The following is a 26,615-nucleotide window of genomic DNA, read 5'->3' on the forward strand; positions in this document are numbered from 1 at the left end:
GTTGTAAATTATGTAATACAGTCAACAAGAATGCATATTTTGACCATTCACCCAAATATAACCCAAACCTGAACCCTAAACCTAACCATCAATGGAGTAGAAATGTCATCTTAAAAATGAGGGAAAATGCAACCCCCCAAATCACCAGTTTTTTTTTTTTTTTTTTTGGTTAACAGCAACATCAACTAGACCAGTTTCAAACCAGCATTAACCAGCATAAACCAACCTGGACCATTATAGGAATTCATACTTTATAAGAAGATCTTATCAGCAGGGGTATTTGATAGCACACTCTAGCTAAGGGCCACCCTTGGTCAAACGGTCATGGGGTCAGTGACCGGTCTTAAGAAGCCTGGGGCTCCCTTCATGGCAAGTCAAGGAAAGTAAATTACTCTCAGGATTGTTTGCATCATCCTTGCGGCTATGTTACTAACACCACAACCTTATACATCCTTCATGACTCAATAAAGAAGCATTATTTCCACACCAGGCCTATTTTCCCTGTTTAATTGCGACACAAATCACTAAAGGTTAACCAGAAAAAGACCACAGAGAGTTTTGTTTTCTGAGACAAGCCTTAGGCGACCAGTCACGGCTAAGCTCACCTTTCCGACAAGCTCCTCCACGCGGGGGACAGGTTTGCCCTTCTGATGGCGGATGGTGGGAGGAGACTGGCCGTCCCAATCGTGCAGCTCCTCAATGCTTTTCAGATACAACAGTGCCTTCAGGCCTAAACAGTAGTCTTCAATCACTGTGAAGTCCTGGTTCTGCACAGCGCTGCACACCTGTTAAATATGCACAGATATATAAACAGCCCTTAGGGCCAGTACTGACTTAGTGAAAAAGCAGTGATTACTCTATCCAGCTCAGCTTTAAGTGTGTGTTTTCTTACATGCAGGGTGTTTTCAATGGCTGAATCAGACACAATAGACAGAAAATCTGAATATGTGATTCTTTATTCACTGGTAATCATCCACTTAGCTGAAGCTCTAAAATCACATTTGCATTCATGTTCAGATAAAAAAATGGTAATCTCATTGACGGCAAAGGCATTGGTCCTTGCCTTGCCATAACCGTATGTACTGTAGCGAGCCAGAGAGAGGTTTGAGAGCTGTAATGGAGGGGAAGATAATTAATGAATAATTAATTTTGTTTGTTTGTCACACAAAAATCTTATTAAATAGCTTCAGCAGACTCTGAGTCTAGTGCTCAAGTCAACTGGACAACTTTTATGGTACCTTGATGCTATTTTTTGTCATTTTTGGAGCTTTGTAGACATGGTCATGAAGAACTGCCATGTATGGAAAAGGGCTGCTTCAAGAGTCTTCAAAAACCCTGCTTTTATGTTCCACAGAATAAATTACAGAATAAATAATATGGATTTGGAATGGCTTGAGAGTGTTGGGCCTCATGTACTCAGATAGAAGACAAAGGCAGGCCAAACAATAAAAATCGCACCAAAATCAAACAAAGGGTGTTCAAAACAGACTACAAATCCAATGAAGCCTTGCTCACTAAAGGATCAAACTCTCAACTCCTATTGGATGAGGCACAAGACAGAACGCACCTCAACCAAGACATCATCAGGAGTAGAAATACCTCTGAAATGCTTCCGGGATTTGCTTCCAGCAACTTTGCTCGCCGTGTGTAGATGCAGCTCTTCGCTGCTCTCAGGTGCAGCCTCGAGACACAAGGAAGTAACGTCCGAATTGAAACTGTGGCCATACAATCTCCATCTCGCTGGACGAGTTGAGATTACTCTGTGTTCCACCGAACACTCTAACGGATCCGAAGGAGACCGCCGAGCAATCCGCATCTTCATCTGTTTGCCTGCGGAAGTGAAGAGAAAAGATTTCTCTTCCCTCTTCAATCAAGTCAACGTCGCTGATTTCTCCGCCAGCCCACCGAGAATCAGCCGCCGTACCGCCCGCCGACAGAGCGAGGAAACGGACTCCCGTCATCACCCGAGCCTCGAGGAAACGAGTCTGAGTTAAAGGACGGATGAACACACATTCTGCATGCGATTCATGTAAGAGGTTTATGTCTGGGCAGAGATAGAGTATTATAGTGTGTTATTCCTGTGTACCAAGGTTATTGCTTGTACAGTTTACGGACCGCCATGTCCACTCATTATTAATACTCAGGGTATTAATTATCACAAATTTGATTTGCTGTATTGTGGTCCAACCACACTGGACTGTTGTGCATTTACACCATCACGGGTGAGACCGGCAAACTGAATTTATCCATTAAAGAATCAAAGACCGGGATGGTTTACGAGCCGTCCACCGCGTCTCTGAGTGATAAACTAACAGCTGTTTTCTCTCCCATGATTGCGAAACCAGCTTTGGGGCCGTCACTTTATTCTCTCTCTCTCTCGTACTAACCCCACAAACACACACACACACACACACACACACGCGCGCGCGATCCCTCACAAACATTCTCGGACACATTTTCAGCTAGTAGATAGCTTTGTGATAAAGCTCAGCTTTGTCCCTAGGAAGATAATGATAGTTTGTAAGGCAAATCCATGAGATTTGTTTAATAATAGAGCAGTCTGCATATATAAAGTGCATACAGATATCAGTTCACATTCTAAATAGATCTTATAAAAATTATTTTAGTATTTAAAAGGCTCTGTATTTTTTATTATGATGGGTATAACATATAATGGAATGTGGTGTGATAATGATTGAGAGATGTAAATAACTTTACCTATCATAATTGATATACACATTTTCAACACAATTTTTCTCTAAAATGATGGACAAAATATTAAGAACAAGTTGCTTCAATTCAGTAAATATTCATTTTGAAATATCAGTAACAATATAGGTTATTTTTACTGTTACTTTATCAAAATAAGCAAAGATTTTGTAGAAAAAACAAGTGCACCACAATACGAAGGTGGCCATTTTGAAATTGAATGCAATTGGCAATGCCTTCTACTTGAGCATGAAATAATTCACCAGGAGGCAACATCCATGTATTACATTGCATCCAACAGTTTTAAGCATAGTATCAATGTACTTCAGCATAGCATTTTGATGACGTTGTGGCTTTAGAAACCATGTATCTAAAATGATAATCTAGACTTTGTAGGGTTAAGGGGCAATACAATGTAAGTGTTTACACACACATATCTTCTGATGGCACACCTTCTGATTGTGGTGTCCCCCAAGGCTCACTTCTGGGTCCTTTATTATTTAACCTATGTATGCTGTCATTAGCTGGTGTAATTTATCAATACAACATCTCCTTTCATTATTATGCAGATGACACTTAAGACAGAGATCTTCAGAGAAATTCTGTTTGGCTCTATGCCATATCTAGACTCCTTTTCTCTGAAGGTCAATAATTGCATCAAGAATTCAGGAATCATGCTCCACAGTAATGCCACTTTTAAAAAACATATTAGCAATGTGTGTAAAACGCTACAATATCACACTCTCAACATATTTTCAAATTCTCTCTACTGCTCGCAGTGAAAAAATCATTCACAATTTTGTTACATCTAGGCTTGATGATTGCAATAGTGTTTTGGCTCCATCAAACACTTACAAAGAGCTAGTAGAATGCTGACTTGTATTAGACTGAGGAATCACGTTAATCTGGCACTTAAATCACTTCACTGTCTACCAGTGTTTTAAAGAACTGATTTAAAGATCTTCTTTTTAATATTTGAATTTCTTCATGGTGTTGCTCTACATAGCTTAGCGATATGATTACACTATGTAACACAATTTTTGTTCCTGGGTAGTAAGTGTTATTTCCTAATTGCTTATGCTTCAATGTACAGAAAATGGCTATTATTTCCCACAAACTTTGCTTTTGTGACCAGGACAGTGATATTTTGAAATGTACTTATTTCCAATGAGAAAACGGCCGAATTTGTGTCTTTTCGTTCACATAAAGTCAGAAAAAACAACATATGAATCCAAATTAACATGTAATTATACTAAAGTAATACAAAAATGACTACAAAAGATTTAGAAGTGAGTAGTTTTTCGAGATTTAAGATTATACTGTAAATCACTCTCATGAATCAGCCCCCAAATGTACTCATCATACTTCAAGGCATCCAGCAAGGTCTTGATGCTGTTGTAATCCTCTTTGATGTGCACCGAGTGAGCCAGGGGAAGAGATGGGTACTTGTTACCATTATGAATGATGCTGGATGAGCTGTCAATGAAGAGGCATCACTCATTCTGGTTACAGGCGATTCCGATTGCCTCGAACAGACTGGTCACATTGTGGCAGAAGCAGAGCCCATCTTGACAGGTGAAGAAGCTGGAAAAAGGTTGGTCTGATCTGAGACTTGCACACTTTCATCCAACAAATTCCACTGCTTGAGCCTAGACGTCAAAAGCTCGGCATGGACTCGGTGAGACCAAGATCTCTAATCAAGTCGTTGAGGTCTTTTTGGTTGGGGTAGTATGGGTTTCTCTCCTCAGCTCCACATCTGAAATTGTCATCTGGATCTACAACATCTTCCTCGCTCTCTGACTTGCTGCTCTCTTCTAAAGACGGCTGCTCTTTCTCCGGAGGAGTGGGTACGGGGAGCTCATGGCAGTGTGGCACTGGGGCGATGGATGAAGGAAGGTCCGGATACGTGATAGCAGGTGCATTCTTGCAAGTCCGACGTTTGGAAGGGTCCACCATGCAGAAGTAGCAGTTGCTTGAGTGGTCAGTGGGTTCCCGCAAAATTCTTGGGATAGCGAACTTCGTGGCTCTCTATTCCCCTCTGTACCATTCTCTAAAAGAGCGGCACACACGGAACGTCTTTTTAAAGACGCGTCTTTTTAAAGATGCCTTTCCGTTTGTGTGTTATTCCTGGTTGCGGTCGTTATCTCTCGCCTTCTGATGGTCACGATTGCTGTCTTTCGTGTCTGGACGCTACCCACGCGGAGACAGCGTTCGTGGATGGACCATGTACTCATTGCAAGACCATGACCTAGGCAATGTTGCGGTCGCGGCTTGCCTTCTTAAGAAAGCAAGCAACCCCAGTGGCTACCTGCCTCGGTCCTTCTATCTACGGGTATGAGGCCAGCGCAGCTAGCACTGGGGGCGATTTGGGGACCCCAATGGGACCACCTCCGCCGGGTATCCCCCCACGGACCTCCCATTCCCCAGCATGCTCGTCTGCCCCGATCAGGCTTCCGGATGAGTCCGCCGGCTCGTCTCACGGCTAGTTCGACCTCTTGTTCGTGGCCCGCGAAGCTGATGAGCTCTCGAGCGCAGCATCAGAGAGCGGGCTCGTCCAGTCAGACATGGAAGCCTCAGCCGGGCTCCCCCACTCGGGTACGGTCACCTAGTCACAGGCTGACCCGATCTTTCAGCTCCCCTGCCCTCACTACCCTCGATGGTGGGGCGGCCAAGGGCTATTCAGCAATCCCCCCAGAGGATAAGGCGCTCGCAGTGCACCTATGCCCGCAAAGCGCCGCCACCTGGAGCGGGCGCCCAAAGCTCCCGTCCAAGGCCTGTAGGTTTATGTCATCCCTGACGGCCAAAACCTATGGCGACGCTGGACAAGCTGCCTCCGCCCTGCACGCCATGGCTCTCCTGCAAGTCCACCAAGCCAAGGCGCTAAAGGAACTGCACGAGGGTAGTTCCGCCCCAGGATTGATGCAGGAGCTGCGCTCGGCGACCGACCTCGATCTCCGGGCGACGAAGGTCACGGCGCGGTCTCTCGGGTGGGCGATGTCCACCTTGGTGGTCCAGGAGAAGCCGACAAGGCACGGTTCCTTGGCACCCCCATTTCCCAAGTTGGTCTGTTCGGCGACACTGTCGAGGACTTTGCCCAGCAGTTCTTGGCGGTGAAGCAGCAGACGGAGGCTACCCGGCACATACTGCCCTGGCGCGGCTCAAGATCCCGCACCCTGTCTGCTCGTCGCCAAGGGCGTCCCCCTGCGGTGACTGCATCGGCTCCGCCGCAGCCCGCCCCTGTGGCCCGGCCACGGCGTGGAGCCCACCGCAGGAAGCAGATGCCACCCGTCTCATGACCGGCAGCCAAGAACCCGCGAAAGGCTTCAAAGCGCCCCTGAGACGGGCCACACAGGGATGACGAAACCCGCTGCTCTGGAGCTGGTAAGCAGACAACTCCATCCTCCGGTGGAGGGCCGGGAGCAGAATCTTTTGTTACCTTTTCATTTAATTTGCCGCATGCCCAAGTGGCTGCGTTATCCAAGAGTTCAGCAAAAGAGCGGTTTCCTTGTTCCCTGGGTCACATACCCAGTTCGCACGGCTGTCATCACGACTACCGTCCACCATTCCATTTTGGCAGGTTTGGCGCTCCAGCGGCGGTCTCCCCACCCCTGCGCGCCCAGATGTGGCACAAAGTCTCCACGGGTCACGAGGACAGGCCTCTTCCTCCCCCGTCTCAGGCTGTTCCGGGGGTTGTCACAAGGAGCCAGGTAAGTGCTTTGATGTCTCTGACCACAGCACGGCCACGACACGGCATGGCACCTCAGGCTCCGCCCCGCCGCAAGGCCCCACCCACCAGTACGTCTGACGAGATTGTCCCCTTGGTCCCCCTCGCCCGGAGCTTGGATGCATGGCCTGCGCTTTCCAACCCGTTGAGATGGCAGGTCCGGACTGTCCGACTCGGCTACGCGATTCAGTTCGCCAGGCGTCTGCCCAGGTTCAGCGGCGTCCACTTCACCTTGATGAAGGGCGAGAATGCTGCTACCTTGCACGCGGAAATCGCTACCCTCCTACGGAAGGGTGCGATAGAGCCTGTCCCTCCGGCCGAGATGAAGAAGGGGTTTTACAGCCCCTACTTCATTGTACCGAAGAAAGGCGGTGGTTTGCGGCCAATCTTGGACCTACAAGTACTGAACCGGACTTTACACAGACTCCCGTTCAAGATGATGACACAAAAATGCATTCTAGCGAGTGTCTGGCATCTAGATTGGTTCACGGCGGTAGACCTGAAGGACGCGTACTTCCACGTCTCGATTTTACCTTGACACAAACCCTTCCTGCGGTTTGCATTCAAGGGTCGGGTGTATCAGTACAAGGTCCTCCCTTTCGGCCTGTCCTTGTCCCCTTGCGTCATCACGAAGGTCACAGAGGCAGCCCTTGCCCCGTTTAGGGAAGTGGGCATTCGCATCCTCAACTATCTCAACGAATGGCTAATCCAAGCTCACTCTTGGGATGTGTTTTGCACACAGGAACCTGGTGCTCTCGCACCTCAGCCGACTAGGGCTTCGGGTCAATTGGGGAAAGAGCAAGCTCCTCCCGGTTCAGAGCATCTCTTTTCTCGGCTTGGAGTTGGACTCAGTCTCGATGATGGCGCGCCTCACGAACGAGCGCGCGCAGTTGGTTCTGACCTGTTTGAAGGCATTCAGACAGAAGACAGCGGTTCCACTGAAACTGTTTCAGAGGATACTGGGGCATATGGCATCCTCAGCGGTGGCCACTCCGCTCGGGTTGATGCATATGAGACCGCTTCAGCACTGGCTCCAGACTCGAGTCCCGAGATGGGCATGGCGCCGCGGGACACATCGCGTGGCCATCACACCGGTCTGTCCCCGCCTCTTCAGCCCTTGGACCGACCTCACATTTCTACGTGCAGGTGTTCCCCTAGAGCAGGTCTCCAGGCACGTCGTGGTTATGACAGATGCCTCCAAAACAGACTGGGGCACTGTATGCAATGGGAACGTAGCCGCCGGCTCCTGGACGGGCCTGCGGCTGCATAGGCACATCAATTGCCTCGAGCTGTTGGCAATTCTGCTCGCCCTGTGGAGGTTTCGGCCATTGATCCATGGCATGCATGTGTTAGTTCGGACAGACAACACGGCAACGGTGGCATGCATCAACCGCCAAGGCGGTTTACGCTCCCATTGTATGTCACAACTCGCCTGCCGTCTCCTCCTCCGGAGTCAGCAACACCTCAAGTCGCTGCGAGCCACTCACATCCTGGGCGACCTCAACACTGCAGTGGACTCACTGTCACGACAGGCTACCCTCAGGAGAGAGTGGAGACTCCACCCTCAGGTGGTCCAGCTGATTTGGAGTCGATTCGGGCAGGCAGAGGTAGACCTGTTCGCTTCCCAAGAATCCTCCCACTGCCCGCTCTGGTACTGACCGAGGCACCTCTCAGTATAGACGCGCTGGCACAAAGCTGGCCCCCTGGACTACGCAAATATGCGTTTCCCTCAGTGAGCCTACTTACACAGACCCTGTGCAAGGTCAGGGAGGACGAGGAGCAGGTCATCCTGGTAACAACCTACTGGCTCACCCAGACATGGTTCTTGGACCTCACACTCCTCACGACAGCCCCCCCCCTGACGAATTCCCCTGAGGAAGGACCTTCTTCCTCAGCATTGTGGGCACCATCTGGCACCCACGACCAGACCTCTGGAATCTCCATGTCTGGCCCCTTAATGGGACGCGGAAGACTTAAGTGGCCTACCACCCGCAGTGGTAGACACGATCACACAGGCTAGGGCCCCCTCTACGAGGTGCCTGTATGCCTTGAAGTGGCGTCTGTTCGCTAAGTGGTGTTATTCCCAACACGAAGACCCCCAGAGATGCGCAGTCGGATCGGTGCTTTCCTTCCTGCAGGAGATGTTGGAAGGGCGGCTGTCCCCCTCCACCTTGAAGGTGTATGTAGCCGCTATAGCGTCACACCATGACACAGTGGACATAAGTCCTTAGGGAAGCATGACTTGATCATCAGGTTCCTGAGAGGTGCCAGGAGGTTGAATCCCTTCAGATTGTGCCTCATTCCCTCATGAGACCTTTCTGTAGTTCTTCATGGTCTACGGAGAGCCCCCTTTGAGCCCCTGCAGTCAGCTGAGCGTAAGGCACTCTCTTTAAAGACTGCCCTCCTGACTGCGCTCACTTCCATCAAGAGGGTAGGAGACCTGCAAGTGTTCTGTGTCAGCGAAATGTGCCTGGAGTTCGGTCCGGGCTACTCTCACATGATCCTGTGACCCTGACCGGGCTATGTGCCCAAGGTTCCCATGACCCCTTTTAGGGATCAGGTGGTGAACCTGCAAGCGCGAGGAGGCAGACCCAGCCCTGATGTTACTGTGTCCGGTGCGCACTTTACACATCTATTTGGATCGCATGCAGAGCTTTAGAGTCTCTGAGCAGCTCTCTGTCTGCTTTGGTGGACAGTGGAAAGGAAACGCTGTCTCCAAGCAGAGGATCGCCCACTGGGTCATTGATGCCATAACAATGGCATATCACGGCCAGGACGTGCTGCCCCCAGCAGGGCTATGAGCCCATTCTCCCAGGAGTGTGGCGGCCTCCTGGGCCTTGACCAGTGGCACCTCTCTAACAGACATTTGCAGAGCAGCGGGCTGGGCAACACCCAACACCTTTGCAAGGTTCTACAATCTCCGGGTGGAACCAGTTTCATCCCATGTAGTAGCAGGCACAAGCAGGTAAGTCTGGGACAGCTGGCCGGGTGTATCGCTTGCGCATAGCGCCTTTCACCTCCCCTGAGCTGAAGACGTGTGCTGTTGACTCCCAGTAGTATTCACAAACTGTGTTCCCTGGATGACTTCCTCCGAGCCCTGTGGCAGACAAGTTTGCAGAGAAACTCGCTGCCGGCACAGTACATGTGCTAACTAAGCCCTGTACTGGGGTAGGTGCTCCGCATGTGTTGGTTCCCCATAGGTAACCCCATGTGATGTATATCTTCCACTAATTTGTTTCCCTGTTGGTAAACTGCGTCTTCCTTGGGCAGAGGCCCCTCTGCCCCAGTCACCATGTTTGTAGAAACTCCTCCCCCGTAGGGTAGGACCTACCATGGGACTTCTCCACATGACATACTTCTGACAAGGCTCAGCAAGACCATGTGACGTATTTCCACTCAAAATACCCCCCCCCCCCCGGGTGGGGTGTGGTATCTGCGGTGCCTTCCCCTTGGGAGTGACACCCCCCCGATGTGGACCTGGTGGCCCCAGTCTGTTAACTCTTTTTTGGGGAGAGACAAAAAAGAGAGGATAAGAGGCCATGACTGGGCTAGCCTGTCTCTATCTTTTGGGCAGTCGACTTGTCCCTGAAGGGCCACAACGCTGGACTACCCGCTGAAATAGCCGGGACCTTGTCTGCAAATACCACTCTCCAATTTTCATTGGCCTTTTTTCAAAGACCAGAGGTGTTTCGGGGTCCCAAGAGTGACCCCTAGTGTCACTACATCTACCGCAGACATAGCAAAATGCATCTGCCGGATGCTTGCAGCCTCTTGATGCCATCTCAGAAAAATGCAGATATGTATCCACTTAGGCAGCTGGAACTAAACTGAACTGGTGGGCTTAAGGCCCCTGTATTTATACTACTATTTATATTACTGGAAAGTTCTAGAAGTTACTCCAAGTTTACTCAGCACTGAATCTATCTGGAATGTTCTGGAAAATAGGTACATTTCAAAATATCACTGCCCTGGTCACAAAAGCAAAGTTTGTGGGGAATAATAGCCATTTTCTATACTTTTGAGGCATAAGCAATTAGGAAATAACACTTACTACCCAGGAACCAAAAAAATTTAATCATGAAATATACTAAAACTAGACCACTCAGGTCACCCAACACTGAAACGATATGAGTCAGCCTTTAGTCATCATGGTTCCAAGATATGGAACTGACAGCCTGACATCCTACAAGCAGATCATTTACTTAGAAATTTTAAGAAGCATCTCAAAGTGCACTTGTTTATGAGGGCTATTCCGAAAACTTTTTTATTCTCTTCTTAATCAGATTTGAATTTTCTTTTTCTTTCTATTGATTTCAATTTTCCTATCTCCTTGCAAATGTAAGTAAATGTGTTTATATCCCTGATATTGTGTTGACATATGGCAACACATAATTTTCCTTTCCATTTGCACTATTCAGAAAACATAGGCTACACCAAATTGTATTATTGGAATTAAAAGGACAGTCTCTAAACTAATAATATATAAGCCACATGACATTTGGTTTTTTGTTTGAGTCACCCTTAAGCCCCTTTCACAAAGCAAGCAACACAGAGTGACAAAGTGACAGGAAGCAATTCATTTTAAATGAGAGCACACTACTTCTGGCGACACGAGCGACAGTGACCGTTGGCGTTAAGATCTGGGTGCAGTGAGTGATATGACAAAGTTGAGAAAAGTGAACTTTATGCAAATGATGAGTGACATTCGGGAGTGACTTCCCATGGGACAGAAGGCAGCGCAGCTCACGTCATCCGTTGACGTACTGGAGTGGAATGCAGGCAAGACAAAGAAGTTATAATGTTGTGAGGGATTTCACTACTCTTTATCATATGTCTGTAACCACATGTATGGATATAATAAAACAATGATGCATGTTAAACCCGTGTCAGATACTATCCGCATTCGGAGTGAGTTTGATTCATTTTTTTAATAGATTGTTCGTCTTGTTTAATAATATGGTGCAATGAGCACTGCTGCAGGTTATATAAAATGCTCCCCTGCAGAATGCTTATTTTTAGAGGCAAAGAGAACTGATTCCTTGTCAAATTAGATTTTAAGATTTTAGATCTTAATTTTACTGGCAGTATCATCTGTAATCACCATTTCAAAAATGACTATGGCCAGACATGCAGTCTACCAATAATGTTAGAGCAGCATCAATAGTAACGCCCACTAATGTCTTGATAGTACAGAGACCAGCAACACCAAGCAACAATGCCATTGGCTGTGTGAATGGGGCTTTGCAAGGAAGATATGTGCTAAAGTGCATCTGGACTTTATTACAGCATCTTTGATATGTTAAAAAGATGCAGTGGTTCACAGATCAAAATTTTCTAATATTAATGTTGCCATATGGCCAGTGGTGTAACTACAGGCAGTGCAGGATGTGCAGCAGCAGAGGGGGGCCAGACAGGTGATTTGCACTGGGGCCTGTAAGATCCAAATTACATCACTAAATTTGCCAAAAGTATTGTTGCCATATGTCAATTCAGCACCACAGTGGAATTACAGTAATACATTTCCTTATTAGGAATTTTTATAGATAGCGGTTTCAATTATATTACAGAAGTTATTTATTTATTTGCAAGTGTTTATAGTAGGTCTAAATTAGGTAGGTCTAAATTATGATTTAATTTATGAAAATTAACACAGTTATATTGTACAGAGAGGCCATGAAGAGTGAACAGTTGACTACAATAAGGATCAGCAAGGCTTTTAAGAGCAATATTAAAGTAAAAATAATAAATATTCACTTAATATGAGTTTTTTAGGAGTTCCAAATGTACACATATATTAATTTAAATAAACATATGAGTAGAATTGGAAGAGAAATTGATAAGAATTAGTTTTGTGGCCATTTTCTGATATAGTATAGAATTGCCACATGGCAGCGTTTCCCCAAATTTTCCCACTGTTTTGGTAAAACAATCTATGTTTACTTTTGTTATCCACAATATTACAATAACCCATGATGCTTTTGCGCAAATTATGGGTGCAACTTCCGGTAATTATGACTAAGCTTGCTTTATACAAGCAATAATAAGCATTTACAAAACTTGGGTGTCACATGCAATCTAATGTATAACCAAATAATGTAATTATTCTCCCTCATCCCATGACCATCGAATAGAAGGAAACATGAAAAAGTGGTCACAAATTGCTAACAGCATTACTAACATCTTTACCCATAGCATCATGAACATGAACAGAGCATGAACAACCACAAAAAACGTTGTGATTACATGTCTATAAATGTTCAAATACAGCTACATTTATTGTTGGTAGTGTTTTATCATGTATATATTACAACCTGCAGTATAAGTATGTTCAATATCTGCACTTTTACTAAAGAAACCACATTTTGTTTTCTCCATCACTCTGCAATGCAAAAATGGCAATAAACAGCGTTTTCTAGAATTTATAGTACAGAATGTTTTTTATTCATTTACATTTAGCCCTATTCACTTAGCTTATGCTTTTCAAGGTGACTTGATTGCAAATTCAAACACAAGTGATAAATCAAATAAGCAACAATATTAGCTGTGCTGTGACACCACAGACCACAAATATAATTTTGAGCAATTTTGATAATTTTCACTTTCTTTGTATAGAAAAAGATGTAATGAATGTGAATAGTGACTGATGCTAACATTCTGCCTAACATCTCCTTTAATGTTCCACAGAAGAAAGTAAGTCATAGGGGTTTGGAAAAAACATGAAGTTGAGTAAATGATGACAGAACTTTAATTTTTGGGTGAACTATCCCTAAACAGATGGTTGGACTGATTCAGTCCACAAAGGAGATGGAGGTACAATGTGTTCCCGTAACCCGCTATTGACACTGATTCAACTGTAGTGTGGTGAGGAATTGGCCACTTCACAATTTCTCCTATTACTACAAGCCAGCACTCTGCTATTATGTGTGGGTGTGATTAAATACTTTTGCCACCCAGAACTACCAGGCACTTGCAAAACTTAATTTCCGCACATAATGAGAGTGTTTTGATTTATTTATTTAAAAAGAGATTTCAGAGGCTGTGGCATCATATTGAGATAATGGGTTTATTTGCACTAACAACTTGTTCAGAGCCATGTTGTAAATTGCAATTTGCTCTGAGATTGTTGCTGCTCCTTGGCTACAGCAGCACTGTGTGAGCATAGCCGTTAGTAAACTCCTTATTAAGGACTGATTAGAATGGACTACTTAATGCACTACTTAAAGCATGAAGCTTGCACCTGGAATGCTGCATCTGGTATAAAACAGAAATAACACAGCATATGAAAGTATGCTTTTACCCAAGCCATGCTTGTTCAGATGATGATGCTATGGAGCTTAGAAGTGGTTTAGTCTATTCAATAATGTTATTCACTGTAGCTCTCAAATCTAATGTGCTTATTCAAATTTGGCACATTGTATCAAACATGATGTTACATACCATATTTGGTTCTACACGAACGTGTATGAGACTTCAGAGCTGCAGCGGATTAGAACATAATCAGTGAATAATGACTTAATTTTCCATTTGTTCCTCACTCAAGTTATCATATATGGTCCTGAAGACTTGAAAGAAATTGCATAGAGTCATATGGACACTACAAACACTGTATTAGGTGGTGAATAGTAGCGGTTACCTGCAGGACAGAGGCTCCAGCATGGAGGAACTGCAATCCAGACTCAGCTGAGTCAATGCCACCAGTGGCCAGGATGGGGAAGCCAGGAAGTGCTCTGGCTATAGCTGAAACAGCACGCAGAGCAATGGGACGAATTGCATTGCCTATCCCGAATACAAGAGAGAAGGGGAAAAAACACTTAAAAATGTAATTTTCTTTTCAGTTTATACAGATCACAAAATCCAACTTGCAGTCAGGGCACATCATTGTTTCATATTGCTTCAAAAATAACAGTGGTGATTGCATTAAGACTACACAGGAAGCAGACCTTCAATTAAATAAGAAATGCAGCAATGACATGTTTAATATACAGTATGTAGAAATATCTATATTAATGACTTATTACTCTGTGCACTTCAATATATTAGCGAACAAATGTGTAAAATATCAGACATCACTATCACATTGTTCTTCAAGTAATGTAATCCACATTTCTTCTACATGATTTTATGTCCATTGAAGTAAGTGGATGCAAAGTCCATACAGCGCTCTTTAAGCCTTGCTTTAATGGTGGTCTATAGGAGACACCTGTTCCATTCAAATCAGTGGCACAAAGATAGATATTGATTGGACGAGAGGCTTTAAACACTTCTTTTTGAGTCCCGCCTGGATGCAGAGCTTCTCTGGGGTCCATGAGAGATGCATGAGCATTATTTGCACTGGATTGTATTGGACATGGGCTTTCAGTCTGTAATGATATTGGGTCTTTGTTTTTGTGCTTGACTTTGAACACCTCTCATTTTGAAGGTCTTGTGCATTGCTGTAGTTGTATTTTTGTTTTTGGTGTCTTCCTTGATTGTTCCCAGGTGTGACTTGTCATTAGTTTCATTAACCTCATTAGTCTCTGTGCATATAATGTAAGCCCTCATGTTTACCTTAGGGCTCCAAAAAACATTAGTCTGTGTTTCCCCACTTTTGAAAAGCACCAGCCACAACTGGTTAGGATGCTGCCTTAGAAGGCAGGGCCTATGTAGGCACTAGGCAGCAAGACAGCTCACTCGCTTTTGGAACAGAGCTACTGTTTGTACAGGTGTTTGAACATACTGTAGGCAGTACCACAACTCTCCCCACCTCTCCTCCCTGTCACATTCTCTCTTTTCTTCTCTCAGTATGGCAGGATTCCCTAATGAAAGCGGAGCAGCTTCCTGATCATCCAGACAGATGGAAGTGTTTATCACATTATATTTAACCTTATTTTCCCAGCAGGCTCCCATTCATTGATCACAGCCGTACGTTTGTCCACATTCATTTTGTCAGCTCGGCTCAAAACTCCACTTCCACCATTTGATGGCTCAAGACAGCTTTCTTTTTTAGCCACACTCTGGCGTACTAAATGATCCTCATCACCCACACTATTCCCAAATTGGGGAGATAAATTGAATCACAGCACATATTTTTTTGCATCCCCATGCCGCATGGTTAATTATATACATATGGGCACTTCCCTGAGCCTCTGGTATTTCCTGCCGCCCTCACTCTTTTCTGCTATACCACCTGTTGGCTGAATGGATAGCACATCAAGTAGAATGTCATCTCTGCTCTGTTATGACAACTTAATATCATAAAGGCACATCACTCTGCTCACAATGTATGCCATTTGGGTGTGATTTAGAGATGGGGGGTTTCAGCTTACTACAGCTTAAGTCACAAGGCTGCATCATTCTTTACCATCTGCATAAGTCAAATATGCATTGAGGTAGTAATGTCTCGGTAAGACAGCAAAATTTGTGACATCTGGCTGAGGGTGCACTTGCTATGGCTGGGCCCCAAACCTAAGACAGCTGCCATGCTGCTCAGTCAGTCAATGACTTTACAGGCTTTTGTGAAGCATTGTATGAAGGACCCTCATAAGGAAACTGGTACCAGATAGGCTTACAAGGGACTAAAACTAGAGGTCTTTTATTTCAAGGCCAACAAAGGACAAAAAGATCTTCAAGCAAAAAGTGAAAAGTGACAGTGACATCTAGGATGTATACATTACAGGGACTGTACAGCATCACACCACCACTGCAAATCAGACACCTGAATCATTTCTGTGCTTGACTACAACATGTGTCTCGATGGCAAATAATAATGCTCTTCTCCATCATTTGATCTTCATTTGATGACTAACTGCTGCCATGATCAAAAGAAAATATACACAAAAAACATCTCCTTTTAATGAAATTCTTAATAATTGCACCAGGCACAAGATTGTAGGATATCTTAGGCAGCTAAGCATACATCTATGCTGCCTTCAAAAATTGCCAAAATCAAGGCATCTTAGAAGACAGGATGTTACACATATATTGGATTCAAACGTGCCTTCCTACCTCTATATATTGCCTGTAAAGGCAGAATTTTTCAGATTTTGGATAATACAATTCACATGGACTCTGAAGACAGGCTATTGATAGTGATGTCACAATCACATTAATATGGACACAAATAGTGCAACAAAGGTTGAGAGGCATCAAAGCACTTGTCGGCTGATGCCAGCAGACACCGATAACATTTTCAGGCAGCACACCTCCACTCAAGAAGAGCTTCAGTTCTGGGATATTGTTGTGCTGTTATTATGGTACTCACTCTGTCCTTCCCTGCGCTTTGTTCTTGTTCTTTCACGCCATCCGTGCTGACAGCTCCTGTTGCTCTGACAATCTCAACATGTCCTTGTCAAACAGGGTCACTCACGCCTGTTTGTCTCCAGTACCTGTGGTGAAGTTGTCGGCACAAGTTCGCTGCATGTCAATAGCTGCACTGCCAGGTGAAACACTAAACTTAGCTCGGTCAGTCGTTGAGCCACTGGGGGAAATCTATAAGATAGATTCCCTCTGTCTCAGCAGTGAGTTCATTGTGAAACCACACTACAACACTAAGAGGGGAGTTCACTAAGAATGAATTTAACTATTAGTGTAGTTTATTTAAACATGCTGTGTGCGCTGTATTAGCACCTGATTTGGTTCAGGACCCCAACGTGTGTCTTGATATATATGGCCGATAATGATGCTCTTCTCCATCATTTGATCTTCATTTTATGAATAACTGCTGCCATGATCAATAGAAAATGTATATAAACATTTTAATGGAATTCTTTTTAGCATGACAATAATTGCACCAGGCAAACAATTCCAAGTTTTGTGAACAAGGTGCAATCTAATATGAGCATAATTTACATAGAAAGGAGAAATTCCTGCAGAATAGACCAGCATGAAATTCAATGCTGGTCCAGGCAGGTTTATGCTATTTAGTACTGGCCTAGCTGGTTTACCTGTATAGCCATGCTGCTCACCAGAAGGTCAGCCAGAATAGACTGATCTCACAGTGAAATTGGAAACAGTAGGTTGACATTTCTTTAGTGAAAATTTATCTGTGCTTACCGAAATGTGAAACACTGCTCCCAGTGGCCAAAGCAGTAAGTGTTGCTGGGTGTATGTATCACCGGCCCTACTCGACCAGCCCGAGCGGGATTTGAACCGGCAATCCCCGGCATGGGAGTCAGAAGCGCTAACAAGGAGGCAATAAAGCCATGGCCTCTAGCCTTGGTTGCTAGTGCATCTCTTAAGGCCAGGAGAGTGAGGTTTACACACTGCACAGCTATCACATACTAGCTGGCTACCATTACATATGGGCACATTTGAACTCCATTTTCCAGGTGAAATGTCCACAGAGGGTGCCAATAGTGAGTTGTTTTCAGCTGTACAGGCTGCAGAGGAATGCATATTTTATAAACTGTACCCCCCAATCCTAAACCTAACCATCAGTGGAGTAAAAATTTAAGGTTAGAGGGGAAAATGCTACCTCTGAATCGCGTACGTCACTAATTATGTGAACACGATTTCTTCCTGGTTTCAACGAGTTATCTGAACCTGGGTCTCCCATGGTACTAAAGCAATGCACTTCCTTTTGCGCCTCAGGGTAAACAAGCTGGAGTTGATGCAAACATGTCTGATAGGAGATGCTGCATGTTAATGAGTCGGCATAATGTGGCTGATCCTAGGGTACCGGAAGAATCGGAAACAACATGTCGACCTGTTAGTGAGTCGGCATAATGTGGCTGATCCTAGGGTACTGGAAGAATTGCAAACAACATGCCGAACTCCCGTGTGATCATGTTGATCAGGATGGTCTTTCTAGTCAATCTAGGTGGTGTAGTGGGCTAAAGCACAACTGGTAATCAGAAGGTTGCAGGTTCAATCCCCACAGCCACCACAATTGTGTCCTTGAGCAAGACACTTAACTCCAGGTTGCTCTGGGGGGATTGTCCCTGTAATAAGTGCACTGTAAGTTGCTTTGGATAAAAGTGTCTGCCAAATGCATAAATGTAAATGTAGTTAAGAAGCCTGGTGGGGACACCAGCACACCAGCATAAAAAAATAACAACATTTATTGTGATTTGGTCTCCAGCATGGGATGGTGGTGCTGGTTGTTAGTGAATAAGACACAGTAGTTTCCACTGAAATTCAACCCTAAAACTGGTGGTTATTGATGTTGTTGTTATGATGTTGCATTGATTTAGGCTTCTTTTTTCTGTAGGCTACTGGTGTTCAGCAGTATCACACTCGTGCTGTGTGAACAGCACACCCTGTGCTTAGAAAGGAGAGTGTTCTGGACTCTGTAGAACTTGGTACCTTTTATCAATACCTCATTACTCTAAGCAGATCCTATCACAGCTTCCAACGTGAGGCAGCACTGCTACGAACGAGCGCCATCCTCAGTCTGGTCCCGTGCTGTGGTGATTGACAGCTCTGTGAGGCCATCGGTGGCATCTGTTAGCACGAGGCGTCCGCTCCCAATGCCAGACGCTCTGATTAATAATTCCAAACACAGTGCAAGCCAGAGTGTGGGGTCTCAGCATCCTCTACGATTTCTATCTTCATCCAAATATGTTCTGCCTCACCAAAAGACCCGGCCAGATAACAAAAGCAAATAAGAGGCAGGAATGACTGTGCAGCTCTCTGTTAATTATGCCAGCCGATGCTGCTGGGGTGTCTGAGGAACATAGTTTTCCATGCACAATGAAAGGGATGCAATAATATCTCTGTGACAGAAGACTAGTCGGTCGGCATAACCAATCATTAAAACACACATCAAATGAGGAGCACACTGCCAGCTATATGAAATCACAGTGGGAGGCCCAACCAGGGAAAAATAAAGTGACCATATGATCCAAGCCAGAGGTCACCAATTACTGGACTGCTGTCTAGATCTGGACCCCCGTATTGGTTCCATTTGGACCGCAAATCATTTCTAATGGAATGGTGGTGGTGTAGTGGACTAAAGCACTGAACTGGTAAGCAGAAAAGTTGTTGGTTCGATCCCCACAGCCACCACCATAAAAGCATCTGCCAAATGCATAAATGTAAAAAAATTAATTATTATAATCATAAACATAGCATTTTCTTCTCCACATGGAACGTTTAAGCCTTGTTGCATCTTTAGACAGACTTTTTAATGCTGTACTGAGACAGAGACAGCAAATACTTATTTGTATGAATCACAATCGAGGGTAAACTACAATGTTTAACTTAACGTATCTGTCAATTGTTGATTCTCATCTAAAGCTGACAGAAAACAAGACACAAGCTGATTTTCATGAAAATTACAACGTTTTAATGAAGGATGTAGGGTTTGATGCAGCATTTCATTTACAAATGATCAAATATAGTGTTCTTTTCAAATCACTACATCGACACAATGTCTCATTCCCTCCATCAGGGAACGGAGGTTACACAAGTAACCATGACGTTCATTTCAATTAAGTAAACTGAATAAGCAGCAAAAATGAGTGCATGTGGTTTCCCATGGAAGTTATTTTGGGTTTACTACTTTAAGTAAACTTTAAAACAACTTTTTAAGCAATACCTGCTGAGAGCAGGAACCTTTTTTTTCAGTGTAGGCCTGTAACACATTATTAAGAAATAATCATGAGTCAAGGTGCATTACAGTACCTTTTATTCTCTAAATATTCCATAATATGCATAATACTGTATATCGAAATTGGGAAAGAAAAGAGCATCTCATTTATTTTGTTCATGTGGATGCAAGCACTCAATTATGAACAATGAAGCAGACAGCCAAACTCTGCAGCATAAATTTTTTTAATTTAAAGTGCGCACCTTGAGTCTAACATTTCCTCAGTCTCGTGTCTATGCTCTACGTATTATGCGAGAGCGTGCATGTAATCTGAGACGGCCTCTAAAATGGCTTATTATTATAGTCATTGTAATAGATTAATAAATTCCCTAATCAATGGATCAAATTTTCATTGTCACAATGGTGTATTCTACAGCCCTATTAAGATTTGTAAGCCTCAAAAAAATAAAATAAAACAACATTACATATGGGTTGCAAGCTGACGTTTTGGGTGGCATGTGCACACCCTTGGCTATGCCACTAGTCAGGGAATAGATTTGAAAAGATCACTATATTTGATCATTTGTAAATTAAATGCTGCATCAAGCCAACGTCGAGTGAGTGACAGATAGGGAAACACAGTTTCATTAAGTGTAATCCACTTACATTTGTATATTTATTATCTTTCATATATTGGTTCAGTGAAAGTTCCCCTTATATGATGTGCAAATCTATTATGCATCATCAATTATCTCCTTACGGTACATACGTATGTAATTTTGCAACAAGTCAGACATGTTGGTATCCCTTTATTCATATTGGCTCAATTAACTGTAACATTACTATTAGTGTAACAATAGTATTATTTTCTGTCTTAATTTGTAGACATACATAAAATCTCTCTGTACTCGCTAAATGCAAAGAATGTTCAGTAAAGATTTTTAATCTTCTTACTGTTGTACGTTCTGTTTCAGATAATGTGTCAAGTGTTTATGACTTATCCAGAATTAGTTTTTGAGCCAGCGAATATAAAAACATTTTGTCAATATTTTTGTCATATAGTGCAAATTGTCCCTCCATTTACGTTTGTATCTTCTGCATAATTTGGAAAATAATTATATAAAATAAACCGAATTTTAAATTTCATGAAGAAATACTAAGTCGTACACACAACCCCTAAGCCATACAACAAATTGGCCATGATTTTTAAGACATTTGCAGGGAATGAAATTTATAAACAGCATCTCTTAAAAGTTTAACTGAATACCCCTGATCTAGACAAATTAGCAAATTTGGGACTTTGAGAAAAATAAAATAAATAAACTTAAGTATAGCTCACAATAGACCAAGCCTTAGGTAATGTGGATGTAGGTATGGAGAATATAGGTGCGTTATTAACTTAAGATACTCATCAGAATCAGAAAGAGAATGAGATTTATTGCCAAGTATGCTTACACACACAAAGAATTTGTCATGGTGACAGAAGCTTCCAGTGCAAGAGAATGCAACATATATACATACATACAACATATACATTTATACATATATACATATAGAGACATAAAACCCCCCCAATCTAACAGATAAAAAAAGATAAATATACAATAGCGCAATAACTTTGTTAGAATATTTTATATACAGATATACAGTTATGTGCAGGTGATGTAATGTATTGATGAAGAGGTGGGATATAAATGAAATATGGATATAAGTAGGAATAGATGGATTGAATATTGCACATGGTTGTATTGACCAAAGGAAAGTATTTGGGGGCAGTTTTAACTGTTCATGAGGTGGATGGCCTGAGGGAAAAAACTGTTCCTGTGCCTGGCTGTTCTGTTGCTCAGTGCTCTGTAGTGCTGGCCAGAGGGCAACAGTTTGAAGAGGAAGTGTGCTGGGTGAATGGGGTCAAGAGTGATTTCAGCAGCCCTTTTCGTCACTCTGGATGTGTACAGTTCTAGCAGGGTGGGTAGGGGAGTGCCAATAATCCTCTCAGCAGTCTGAACTATCCTTTGAAGTCTTCTGATATCTGACTTGGTAGCTGAACCAAACCAGACAGTTATAGAAGTGCAAAGGACAGACTCAATGACTGCTGAGTAGAACTGTATCAGCAGTGCCTATGGCAGGTTGAACTTCCTCAACTGGCGAAGGAAGTACAACCTCTGATGGGCCTTTTTCAAAATGGAGTCAATGTGGGTCTCCCACTTAAGGTCCTGTGAGATGGTAGTACCTAGGAACCTGAATGACTCCACTGCTGCCACAGTGCTGTTCAGAATGATGAGCGGGGTTAATGTTGGGGTGTTTCTCCTAAAGTCCACTATCATCTCCACTATTTTAAGCATGTTCAGCTCCAGGTTGTGTTGACTGCACCAGACGGCCAGCTGTTCAACCTCCCTTCTGTATGCAGACTCATCGTCATCTTGGTTGAGGCCGATGACTGTAGTAAGTGCAAACTTCAGGAGTTTAACAGAGGGGTCCTTGGCAGTGCAGTCATTTGTGTAGAGGGAGAAGAGTAGTGGGGAGAGCACACATCGATGGGGGGCACTAATGCTGATTGTACATGTGCTGGAGGTGAATTTCCCCATTCTCACTAGCTGCTGCCTGTCTGTCAGAAAGCTTGTGATCCACTGACAGATAGAGCCAGGAACATAGAGCTAGATTAATTTAATCCATAAGAGAGCGGGGTTGATGGTGTTAAAAGTCGAACTGAAGTCAACAAATAGTATCCTTGCATAAGTCCCTGGTCTGTCTAGATGGTGAAGTATGTAATGCAGTCCCATATTGACTGCATCATCCACAGACCTGTTTGCTCTATAAGTAAATTGAAGGGGATCCAGAAAGGGTTCAGTGATGTCCTTCAGGTGGGCCAACACCATTCTCTTAAAAGACTTCATGACCACAGACATCAGACCAACGGGTCTGTAGTCATTAAGTCCTTTGATCTTGGGTTTCTTTGGGAAGAGATGATCGTGGAACGTTTGAAGCAGCAGTGATAGGATCTGCTCCTCTGACTAAAATGTCCAACAGAATGTCCGAATAATCAAAAAGATTGTCTGGAGTGTGCTGCCGAATATTCTGGTCAGAAATAAATGACTAAACACAGGACAAGCAAACAAAAAAGAACTGGAGAGCTCCATACTGAGGCGGTGATCCGTGGCACCATCTTAGATGTATCCTGGCTTAGATGTATCTCATCTAAAGCTTTATTTAATAAGTTGTTGGAAGTGGCAAATAATGAGTTAAAACCAGTGTGAAGTTGCTCAAAATACCCTCTATATTTATACCAAATATTGGAAGACGCTTATGCAAACATCTCGTACAGAAACTGTGATTAAAAATGTTTTCAGGTAAAAACATATAACAGAAAATGCCACTTGCCCCATAAATCAAAGCACCTTAAACCTGAGCATTGCTGCTAAGTTAACATTAAATGAGTGAATATATTAGAGCAGGGGTCAGCAAACGTTTTGACATGGACTGCCATTTTTTTATTTTCCTGGTCAATTGCTGTGCTGGTATATGACGTTTTTCACATCTGCATTCCAATCTACATCTTGATGTAGCCTAAACCTTCATCATGATCACGCAGCATGTTTTCATCAGTTAAATGGGAGGCTGAACACTATTAAACTGTGACGAGACTTGCACTGCGCACGCAAGACATTTGCACATCACAAACCAATCAACTATTTAGCCCTTTTCGATGAATCACACCTGCAAAATCCGAAAACTTTATTTCCAGGTTTAATTTATATCGCTGCATGAGTATGTTGGGTATACCATATTCTTGTCACATTTTACATTTTTGTTTAGCCTCCCATTCAGCTCATGAAAACATACTGCATGATCATGAGGAAGGATTACATCAAGATATAGATTGCAAAACTGACTGTAGTCTTGTCACACTGTAACTTTTTTTTGCCTCTCATTCAGCTCATGAAAACACACTGCGTGATCATGAGGAAGGATTACATCAAGATGTAGATTGCAGTGCAGGTGCAGAATTTATATAAATAAAATAGTCTACTCCTCTCTCGCCGTTGCTAGGGTGCCAGTGATTACCCCTCCATGTGCCAGCATTGGCATTGCCATAGGTTGCCGAACCCTGCATTAGAGAATCAAGTCAGTCCCACAGAGAGCTCAGGGCAGCATGCATTTATATGGCCCTGGACTGTCTGCACACAGGTTTTATGTGCTCTAGATATGGGCTTGTGAAACAAAAAAGTCTGAGTAGAGCTCCTGTACTGGGAGCGGATAAAATATGTGGGGCCACACAAGCCCTACAGGGCCCCGGTGATCAATAGGCAGGTCTCAGGCAGCGTCTTAGGTCAGTGCTGCATGGCTGGGTCCTGTGGGAGAGCTGCATGGTGAGGTCCACATGACTTTAAAAGTGAAAAATATGACAGCCAGTCAGTTTTGCTTGCATAAAATAGGGCCTCAATAGTGCGAGTATTCATTTTTAATGCAGGCTGTTTCTGACCCTTTCCTTGCCTCTGCACACACCGTGGCAACTCAGCTGAAGGGTGTGCTTAGGTGAAGGATAAACACACACTCACACATACACACTGCACTGTACATAACTGAAACTATAGAGCACATACATAAACAACCTAAATTAAAAGGTGTTTAGCATGTGTGACCTCAGCGAAAAGACCTTATTCAGAGTAGCAGCATATTTAATTTTTGACGGGAATGAAAATGAGGCTGTGAGGGATAGACTTCCAGTCTCTTCCATGGTCTGCACTGTAAAAGTGTTAGTGATACAAGTATGAAGCGAGTGACTGACTGAATAATTAATATTTAAATGAGTGATAAATAAATAAATGAGTGACTATGCTTACATTTACATTACATTTTACATTTAGCAGATGCTTTTATCCAAAGCGACTTACAAATGAGGAGAACAACAGAACTGAATTGTCCTAGGGAGGCAGTAGTAACACAAGTGCTGATAATACAAGTTTAAAAATTGTTTAGAGAAGTACCCCAGCAAGGAGGACGAGAATATATATATATATTTTTTTGTATAAATAAGAAGACAGTGCACTAAAGGGGTTGGGTCAAGTGCTCATGGAAGAGCTGTGTCTTTAGATGCTTTTTGAAGGATGTTATAGAACCAGCTGCTCGGGTGGAGTTTGGCAGGTCATTCCACCAGCGAGGAACAATTTACAGTACATGCACAAGAATATTTCAGCACCCGCACACTTAACTGTATATAACTGAATCTATAAAGCACATACATAAACCATCTAAATCAAGGTGTTATAAGTATGTTAGGCATTTAGTATGTGTGAGCACAGAGATCATCTTTATTAGTGTTGATAAGCGCACAGACAAAAATTAACATATATGTTCTTGCCACATTGAGTAAGTGCACACACTGAGTTTGTAGTAATTAGCTAAGCTGGTAGTTTAAAAATGTGCTTGACAGCACATACATTTGCAGTAATATATGTACAATATAGAATACTTCAAACTTGGTTCATAAAATGTATACTATAAGCAACCCACACTGATGCTCCATTTCTCAAAAACAAAGAGCATGCTCAGTGCTTTCACACAGTGCTTTTTCACTCCATCTGTCTGCAAAGGCAGGATCTGACCAGAGCAAGCCCAGGCATCCCAGCAGCCAGAGTGCTGGCCAACACCACTCACACACAGTCTCTTACCAGATACGCCGCCATATGTAGTTCTCGCGCCTCTGCCGATACCGGGCCAGGGTGTGGCATCTGCTTTGAGACCCATCAGTCCAGATACAGTGTTGGTGGCTGTGACTCCATCTGCCCCACCTACAAACAACCACAGAGGGTCATAAAGCAAGAACCAACCACACTGTATTGATGGAACTATACTGGGACTATTCCAGTAATGTCATTACGTCTACACACAGTGCTGTGGTTCACCATGGCTAACAATGCTAAATATAGCTGCAAGCAGTGATGACGGGCCCAAGCACAACTGGTCCATTTCCACCTGGTGGCTTTCGGAAAACAATGCAAGCTGGACACATGCATTTGGCACTTGACATTATTCTAAACAATTTTGAAGCAATTTGAGTAAATTCTGATGTGTGTGCATAATTTCATGAAATTTTAAGCATGCCAAGTGCCTCAAAAACACCCAAATATAGGAAGAAAGGAATAATAACAATTAATGCATTTCCATCGCAACAGTATTTAAGATATCAAATATCCCTTTAAAAATTGACATCAGCAGTGTCTTGATTTTATTCTAAAGAATTTTGAAGCAATTAATGTAAATATAAGAGGGCTATTTCAAAGTCTGTTAAAAGTGCTATTCTTCCTGCTGCCAGTTGGTGGCGCTATGACCGTGACCCATAATAGCCACATAAATGTGATCATCGCACATTACCAAACATACAGCTGTTTGGTAGCTGTATTTTCATGTATTGCAATTTTCATCAAAATCATACAATGTAAACAGAAGTTATAAGGAACTTCCTGTTTTACATTTTTAGCCATAAATTTGCCAAAACACCATTCAAAATATCAAAAATCTGTTCACAAATTATCATTTAAAATGTCTTGGCATGATGTTGCACAAATTTGGAGGCAGTCACATGAATCCCCTAGGAAGAGTATTTAAAAGTTCAGGGCTTGTGATTTTCAGAAAATCCAAAATGGCTGACTTCCTGTTGTGCGGAGCTAATGACTA

The 26,615-nt window shown here is 43.4% G+C and overlaps 1 protein-coding gene across 1 annotated transcript in view; it reads right to left on the bottom strand.

Moving 5' to 3' along the window:
• Positions 1-26,615, bottom strand: part of LOC127440388 (dihydropyrimidine dehydrogenase [NADP(+)]) — a 231,188-nt gene that overhangs the window by 17,325 nt on the left and 187,248 nt on the right. Inside the window, exons 18-20 of the mRNA XM_051696916.1 lie at positions 25,610-25,729; positions 14,067-14,209; positions 606-785 (exon numbers count right to left, since the gene is read on the bottom strand). Coding sequence (XP_051552876.1) covers positions 606-785; positions 14,067-14,209; positions 25,610-25,729 — 443 coding nt within the window. The remainder of the gene's footprint in view (positions 1-605; positions 786-14,066; positions 14,210-25,609; positions 25,730-26,615) is intronic.

Source organism: Myxocyprinus asiaticus, chromosome 5 (genome assembly GCF_019703515.2).
Source record: "Myxocyprinus asiaticus isolate MX2 ecotype Aquarium Trade chromosome 5, UBuf_Myxa_2, whole genome shotgun sequence".
NCBI lineage: Eukaryota > Metazoa > Chordata > Actinopteri > Cypriniformes > Catostomidae > Myxocyprinus > Myxocyprinus asiaticus.